Genomic DNA, 9,222 nt, shown 5'->3' with positions numbered 1-9,222 from the left:
TTTTCAGGAAATAGAACAATTGAGGGCATTTCTAACCCCAAAGTGGAAACAATCATTCCTTAAATGGCATTAAATGGCAACATGTAAATAAGACGTACAAACCTTCCTCCCAATCTATGAAACAAATGTTAATATTATTATCAGAAATAGATATTTGAGATTGAGATCTAGAAAGTCTTGAAGATCTGAAGAGTATGATGTCAAAGATGACATCATCCTAAACCCAAGCTTCAAGGAAAAAGCATGGAGCAGTCTAAATGTTTACAAAACATGCTAACTTTTCAAAACATTACAAAGGCAATTTCACCAAGCCTTTCGATTTACTGCTATCTTTGTGAGAGCTGCAATCTGACACAATACTCTGTGTCTCAGAAAGAACTTTGAGTACAACACACACAAAACAGTACAAGGTGAACAGTTTATGAATTTCTTTTTAGTACACAATGGATCAGGCACATATAATCAGGAAGTAATCCAGTACTCAAGATTAAGAAACACTACATTCATTAAAAGCTCCTTACTCAGTATAGCCACACAAGAAAAAAAGAAAACCTCACTCAGCTAATACTCTTTTAGACTAAAGTTTACAATATCACAAGAGAAACTGTTTTTTCCCCATTAATTCAGATAAGAGATTAAATGGGGGGGTAGGGTTGAGGAAAGAGGAGACCGTAGTATTGTAAAACTGGATCAAAACAAAAGCGATTTGTTTGTTCATTTGTATCTATTTTAAACAGCTCAATTTGATCTGATCACTGTTTGATGAGTTTCCACAAATATCCGAAGGTTACACAACGTGTAACCTATGAACTTTACTTTAAAACATCTGTGATTCTTTTGTATTAGGTTTGTTTTCTATAACTAACACTGAAAAAAAACTTTCCAACTTCATATTTTGCATCTCTTTGTTAAACATTAGAAACTATTAAAAGAATTTTGATTCACATTTCCCTTTACATTGTTTTCAAATTGAATATTCCCGTGTTAACCAAAATACTAGAACCTTTTGACGCTATCATGCATAAATGCTGATTGAAACAGACTTGGCAAAAAAATTACTTTCTGACATCAGTGATGAGCAATGCTACCTTTAACATCGTTACTTCAAGGGCTGTCTGGCACAATGACTGGAAACAATCCACAGAAGCAACTCAGGAACATAGAGGGTGAGGGGAAGCTTAACACATTAAGCACCTGATTAAACAGCGTAAGGGTTATGTCCCTGCCAACGGCAAAGAGACTTCAGATGTTGTAACGTCCTTTTGGGTTCTATCCTCTTAGATATGCAACAACCAATTCTAATAGCTTCACCAAATATCAACCATGCATTCTGTCATAGCAATATGGTCCCATACTTCATATGTTTGGAAACAGAAGTGCTCCCTCTTCTAACAGGGGACAGAAAAGTAGCCAGCAAAAAAGATCATGAACTATCTTCATACTGAGGCATGCATTCTTTCAGAGAAAGAGGTTACTCATCAGTTATCTGACTTCAAGATGCATTGTCCATCTGAACAGTTACACTGTGGAGGTACACACTCTCGTCACCCAAGGTCAGATAACTGTTCCCTACAGAGTACTACAGAAGTTACATTCAACCCCTCACACCTTAAAATATTGCTGATCTGAAGTATGCAGTGCACAGCTCCATCTGATTTCTGTCCCTGCAGTAGACTCTAAACACTACAAGGACTACAGAAGTAAAGTGAAAAGTACTTCTGGGAAAGGGAAAGACAAGGCAAACCCATCCTGGATTCACCTGATAAAAAAGCAAAGGACTCACCACACTCAGACACCGAATACCCTCTATGAGGAAAAGCTGAAGACAGGGAAGTTTTGGTCAATTCCAAAGCTAATGCCAAAAAAGAAGCACATAGTTTTAAGGAAGACAAGGTTAGGCTGATTTCAGCCATTTGTAACAGCATACCCTTGAGAAAGCACAAAATGGTGAAAAGGCTGCACGTTTATAATGCTCTAACATCAACTTTGCTAAATGTCCTGGACTTGCACTTGGCAGGGTGGTTTTAGAGCCATATTTACAACAGCCTGGCAAACTTCTATAGGGCTCAGTCTGTGGGGAGCAAGATTTAGCACAAAGTTCCATGCTGAGAGCCCACAAGAATACCCCTTAAGTGCTAAAACTGAGGAGTCCCAGCTTGCAATGGCTATGCACTCCAGGCTCTGGAAAACCTCCTCTGCTCCCTCTGATAGCAGTTCTCACATTGTAAATCCTGACCCATGTCTAGTTCAGGCCCAGCACCAAGAGGTCAACAGATGGTATCTCAGACCAAAACAGCAGACAGCTCTACAGATACAGAGAACATGACAAAGTTTACAAAAAGTGAATCAAAGAAGAACCCATCAAGGATGTAGGATTAAAGAAAAAAACCCACAACTGAAAGTATTGTTGTCAAATCTGAAAAAGGTCTAATTGCTTTCACATTTTTATAGTTATATTTAGTGTAGCTAAGCACAGGGCAACACAGGATGCAATATGGCCTCTAGAAATCCTGCAAAAGGAACATCTAATTTCTCTTTGAATACCAATGCAGATGTAACTGTTCCAAGATACAAGTTTGACTATCATAAATATTATCAGAATATTTCAATCCAAATTAACTTCCTTTTAAGAACAACCCTATATGTATTAATACAAGATCTGTGCATGTGAGACAGAACCCATGGAGCCCATCTCAAAACAGGCTGAAAAATTTTCCACCTTGCACCTTTGTTCTTCCCTGAAGAAAAGGGGTCAAGCTTCTGTACAGGTGCCTTGTACACTTCCAACAGCTTCTAAAGATAACCACCAAAATTTTTACAAATTAATATTTTCTTACCTAATTCTTTTGGTGGCTGGATCACCAAAACAATACCCTGTCAATTCATTAACTGAAAGCGAGGGATGCAAGAAATTCAACTATAAATGCAATGTTATTCTACATTAATTTTATTTAAAAAATAACCCTTTAAAGACAGAAACTGTCAATTTTGCTGCAATGGATGAAAGATGCATCTCATTTTTGCTAGTTTCTAATTTACTAATTTTTGCTTTTGCAGAAAAAGTAATTTTACTTTCATCACCAAAAAATTGCAGGAGTATATAGCAGTATCTATTACACAAGCTAGGGGGAAGGAAAAAACCCAAACTATCTTTTGTCTACTAATAATGTATAATAGGTCCTCCTTAGCATTGGAGGTATCCCATCACACCATAGTGCTCCAGCCCAGACATTCTTAATGTCTCCCCTCCCTCCCAATAGGGAAGACATTAAGAATGCTTCAGCACAAAACAATGTCTGCCCTCTAGAGATTATCACCTTACTGAATACCTTGTCTGCCTTTTTAAAACTAAATGGCAGGAATTTCTTTAAAAACCCTGAACTCCAGAGGAGAAAAAAAGGAAACCCACAACAAACCCCACAAAAAACCCACCTCCTATGCAGTTGTATCCCTCAGCATTTTGCTAGTCATTCCCTGACCAAAGTCATAATTAAACAAAAAATGAGCAAATTAGAAATTCCATCTGAACATAAAAAAACCCCACCTTTTTTACTGTAAGGGCAGTCAAATACTGGCACAGGTGCCCAGAGAGGTTGCAGAGACTCCATCCTTGGAGATATTCACAACCCAACTGGACACGGTCCTAGGCACCCTGCTCTGGCTGACCCTGCTTGCACAAGGGGCGTTGGACTAGATGGTCTCAAGAGGTCCCTGACAACCTCAACCATTCTGCGATTCTTTGATAATACACAGAAAACTACAAATTGACTATTAAAAGATAGTGTATTAAAATGCTTAACTTCTGACTGAACAAAACCAAGGTTGAACAAATATTTGGCTGAAAAAAACCCAAACAAAAAACCCACAGAGATGTATGAAAAGGAGCCCTCGGTTTCAATGACAAGGCATTTCACCTCTTGGTAAGAACCAAGTCATTCTTTTCTCATATTTCTGCACATTTGCAAGAAAATTAGAAGGAGAGGTAATTGGAAGTTGGTGCACGGTACATTTCAGTCACTTCAAGTGGTTGTCTTCTCTTACCTGCGCTCCTCCAGAGGCCAAAGAGGGAGAAGGAGCTATCTGTGGCCTTCTGTAACAGTCAAAATACACAGACGCTGGACCAGCGGCACAGCTGTGAATTCCTCAGAAACACCCCGAGTTTCCCATCCCATCCCACCAAAAGCAGACGGGAGATGTTCCACTCGAGGTCCCTGCCTCGCGCAGCCGTTAACCTCTCAACGTCCGCCTCTAACCCTCACCATGACAAAGCGTCTCACCTTCAGAGCCTGCCAGGTAGGAACATAAGGTAAGAAAGTCCTCCTCATCTTAAGCCAAAGAAATGTCACGGTAAGGCCCTTCAGCAATAAGCTTCCCGTCGGGGCCCGTTTTACCAGAAGAAATGCTGTGGCAGTTCAGCCTCAAGGCACCAAGGGGGTGGGCGCGGACTCCCGGCTGCCACAGGCAGGGAGGGTGGCGGTGCGGCCTGCAGGCCCCAGGGAGCGGCGGTGAGGGGAGCAGCCAGGCAGGAGACCCGTGGCACTGCCAGCAGCTGAGGTGACAGGCCTGTCCGCTGCAGGCCTCTCAGCTTTGCTATTTTTCAGAGTGGCACAATTGCATCAACCCCACTTTTCCAGACGGCCCAGGAGAGGGATATCGACTCCAGCTACGAGCGCCGAGCTGCTCTGACAGGTCCAGGCCGGCTCTCTAGGCCGTCTGACCAAAAAGAGGGACTCCCAGATGTAAACTCCAGACTATTATCCTGAGCCTTCAAACTGAAGTGCACGTTTCATTTTAGTGCTAACTGACCGAGATCCATCAGTACTTCAGAGTTACTAGTTTTAACTGAAAGACCTGAGGCCTATGCCCAGTATGGCTGAAGCTTCACACACAGTACTCAAGCATTAAATGCAGATAAACATAAGTGTTTTCCCTGGGGACCTGGCAGAAGGCCTCCTACATCATCAATCACAGGTTTGTCTCTAGGTCAACATTAAAAATTCAAAGTGACAGAATTCACAGGTATTTTCTTCAGAGACTATTGCACAAGCCAATAGATTTTACATATAAATCATCCTAAGAAGTTAAAACACAAAATTTGAACAGAACTATCAAAGAAAGAAGAAATGAGGGGATGACATCAACAAAGTTCTTGGTTTCATGCTTCATTCTTGAAGAAAAAAAACCAAACAGTATTCCCAATGCTGCAGGTATCAAAACCACAACAAATGCCATAGGTAATAAAACCAAAAAATAAGCGTTCATAAATACTTTGCAGTCTACTTTGTGTCTGAAGACCCGACAAAAAGCAGCTGCATTCAGTCTTGAAAATACACCTATAATGTAAATCAAGTATCTAACATTGCAAATACATGGCATCAAACAACTGAGCATCCCTCCCTTAGATCGGACAGGAATCTTACCGAGTAACTTGTAACTTCTGATGATGAAGAAATTCTGCAAGATGTTTTTTAAAATCAGTTCCTTTATTTCACACAGGGTTTTTGAAGATCCTTCTAAGTGGTCTATACAGCTTCCTGAAGCTATAAATCTGAGTACTGGCAAGAACACTATTTCTCTCAAGCGCTGACCATTTCAGTGCATATTTTTAATGCTTGAGAATTATTATTATGTCATCTTTCATCCATTAACTGCCAAAGAAGAATCCAGGTATGACTACCATACAGAACACGTAAAGTATATTTTTAGAACTCCAGACACTGTCATTGGATGCACAGGGATGAAACAAAACAAGCATACATTAAAAATGTACTTGCAAGAAGATGAAACACGTTCTGTACAAAAACTGAAACTAGGAAAGAACCATGGTTATTTTTATTCATTTTTCATTTTTGTTATACAACACATCTTCAAGATACACACGTTTTAGCTATGTTTGATCTTGCAGCCACCTCAACTTTTTAAGACCCTATTCCCATCTCCATAACAAACATAATCATCTTGGAAAAGTGGAAAAAAAACCAAACAAAAACTGCCTACTGATCATTTTGAAAAGCCCGGTCTCCTAAAAGTGTTATCTTTTAACAGACCTGATGTTATACTAGCCCTTTGTTAAGTACAGCAGGCATAGTTTTCAGTATACCTTTGCTGTATCTTTCCTATTTAATAACAAGACTTATGGAACATGAGAACTCCATACAAATTGGTAATTTAAAAATCACAGCAGTTCCGAATATCGCTTTACTGATTCTTCTCATCTTTCCACATTTCAACTTACCTCAGATACTGGGGAAATGTGACTTCGGCCTGGCTGATTCTGAAGGTGACCAGCCTCTCTCTCTGGCACAGAATCCACTGCATTGTCATCCTGTTGTGATTCAACCATTTCCATGGTCATCTGTCTAAAAGTTAAGTACATACACATCTAAATAATGCAGTACAGAGAGGTATATCAGGCACCTAGGGAGAAAACAGCAATTCCAGACTATTTTATATTTGGAGCAGACAACTACCAACCAACAGAAAATAAATAGATTTCTCTCAAAACTATCAGATTAACTGAAGTCCTTTCTTCCCATTCCCCCATATTAAAATATTCATTCATATAGCCAGAAGCTCTAAAACAAGTACTTTGGAAAGCTGCAAGGAGGGGCAGTTCTGGAAACAGTTGTCATGCACAAGAGTTCATGAGAAGACAAGCACAGAATCCCGGGGTGCCGAGCAGCATCAGCAGCGGGGCTGGGAGCACAGCGCTCCAGAGTGGCCCACCAGCATTGCCCGCAGAAGGTCCCTCGAGCCTCACGTCTCTCACCGGACAAGGCTCAAGCTGACCAGCAGCCATGTGCTGCTACAGCCCTCTTGAACCTTCTGAGATACCGACCCCTGGCTGGGATCTATGCTTGAATTGTCTGTAAACTACTCACTGCTCAAGACCCACAACAATTCTTCTCGTTTTGCAGGTTTAAAAGTAGGGTAAGTTTCATCGAAGAACAAGCAACTCCCTGACCCTCAATTTAAACTATGAGTTTAAACTCCACAGAGAAAGCTTCCAAATATATCTGCTATATAAAAATGCAATTACCTGACAGTTGCTTTTCCATATTTCTTGGCACACTTAGTCATAACGGAAGGTGTGTGTTTTGAAACAAGAGCTTGGTTCTCTTCGGCTCCCTTTCTCTCCTACCAAACCCTGCACTGAAGGTGCAACATTGAACAGGTGATGTCACAACACTGCCATGGCAACAGGTCAGTTTACAAACAGAACAGAGACAGGACAGGGTCAGGCAGAGGCAGGCAGGATGCCCCACGGGTGTTCTCCCACCTACACCTTACTTACACAAGGAATTCAGGCCGCAAAAGGAAGACGTGATATAGTTGTGGCATTTAAGAGGCAGCAAATCTCACTTCCTCAGGTTCAGTTACTGTAACTAGCGGATGGCAAGCCTGTCTGAACTCAAAGTTCATCTATTTCAACTGGCTGGTAGTCACTGCAGTTTCTTCTCAGGTCTTACACTGAGAGATAGAAGAGACGGGGAAGGAAGTCTGCTACACACCTGACTCCTGCATTTAGTCCCACATGTTAAAAGTTAACTACATTAAATCAAATTAAATGTAAACCCAACTCCTTTTGCAGCACTATTTTACAGAATATTCCACAATCTTTGAGGACAATAAATATTTTTTTTTTAAAATCACCCTTTTTGCCTAGAATAAAAGCATGAAAATATGAAAAGGAATCCAATCAAATGATGCAGAGAAGCATATTTCTAACTTGTGTTCCTCTAATGGCATTCTACTGACCAGACTTAACAGTACTACAGCTAGTGGTAGCCAAGCTCTACACAATTCAAGATTTTATGGGTTAATATTAGTATTTCTGCCAATAGAAGTTACATACTCTACGCCAGTATCAATTCAGATTAGATTCATAAGGAGACATTTTACACTGAAAAATCTTTCTAATTCCTGTCTTGTTAGGTCCCACTTATTACCTTTTTCTCTAGATACAATCTAATTAAAGATCTACTGAAATTCACCAAAGTTAAGCAGCTCTGGGGAGAATGTTTTCACCAATGTTTTCCCACCATAATTTTCCATAACAAGATGTTTATCTGTTAAATCATTCCAGTTTTATACACGCATTCAATATAACAATAATAATAAAAAAGTAGAAAAAAAAAAAATGTTCCTCCTTAGTAAACTAGGACCATTCATAGAGTCTCAAACATGAAAGCTCTATCTGGTTCATGTAAGAATGCCTCCAAAAGCTTCAGAACAGCTCACACACCAAGGAAGATTAAATAATGCATAGACACTGGCAACATGTTCATTGCAATCTCTTTCTAAAGATGGGAATATAGTCAGAATTAATTCACTTTATACAGGTCTTGAAGTATTTTCTTATCCAAAGCCATCTGTCACAGATAACCTACTGCTGGGAAAAAAAACAAGTATTTTTATTGCCACTGAATGCACTCCATAGAAATTTTACCTGGAAAGAGCCATTCTTCATGTAATGAAAAATAGGATTTAGTTTCTAAATTTTAGTTTAATTCCTCACTGACTGCAGAACACCATAAAAATTTGTTTTTACTACTTGGATTATCAGGATTTTTCTCCCAAAGTCTTTTCATCTGCTGTGCTCCAGTAACTGAGTTCGCAAATAGCTATGAAAAGAGCATCAGTGCAGCAGAAAATCTAATAAAGTTAATCTGGTATTTTACAAAATACAGTGCAGAGAAAGGACTGTATTTTTTAGATTATTTATGTTAAATTAGAAAAACAACAGCAAGTATTATACATGCCAGTGAAATGACAAATATAATTAAGACCTATGACATACATGAAAAACTCAAGAATTTAAATAGATTTTCCATCTATAATTGTGTATATTCTGACTCAAAACAAATGATTGCCCATTTTAAATCTTCAGCAAAGTGGAGTAAAATCTGAAAATCTGTACGCTGCTTTTAATTAACTTTTTTTTTTTGACTGCCAAAAAAGTGTTACCCTAGGACACAGAAAAATACTCTTTCTAGATAAGCTAAAATCCACTTCTTCTTGACAAGCTGGTAATTCTAGTATGTTTGCAAACAGAGACTTGACTAAAAATATCCTCCAAATATAAAGACTAACTATAGCCTATAAAACCAAAACAAAAATAACAGAGGACATAAATAATTTTAAAAGATGCACTAGTTACCTTGGCATAAAACTTCAATAGGAAAGATGACTAAGGACAAAATGTAGCACATTAGTATCATA

The 9,222-nt window shown here is 39.2% G+C and overlaps 1 protein-coding gene across 1 annotated transcript in view; it reads right to left on the bottom strand.

Annotated features, from left to right (window-relative positions):
• LOC104074569 (cAMP-responsive element modulator-like) overlaps positions 1–7,080 on the bottom strand; it is a gene marked incomplete at its 3' end in the record, with an annotated part of 19,727 nt that extends 12,647 nt beyond the window's left edge. The window contains exons 1-2 of the mRNA XM_009574729.1: positions 7,040–7,080; positions 6,236–6,359 (exon numbers count right to left, since the gene is read on the bottom strand). Coding sequence (XP_009573024.1) covers positions 6,236–6,359; positions 7,040–7,080 — 165 coding nt within the window. The remainder of the gene's footprint in view (positions 1–6,235; positions 6,360–7,039) is intronic.
• Positions 7,081–9,222: the final 2,142 nt, after the last annotated feature.

The sequence above is a fragment of the Fulmarus glacialis genome, unplaced genomic scaffold (genome assembly GCF_000690835.1).
Source record: "Fulmarus glacialis isolate BGI_N327 unplaced genomic scaffold, ASM69083v1 scaffold14163, whole genome shotgun sequence".
NCBI classification, from domain to species: Eukaryota; Metazoa; Chordata; class Aves; order Procellariiformes; family Procellariidae; genus Fulmarus; species Fulmarus glacialis.
The sequence above is the reverse complement of the archived record's forward strand: the minus strand, read 5'-3'. Positions and strand labels throughout refer to the sequence as shown.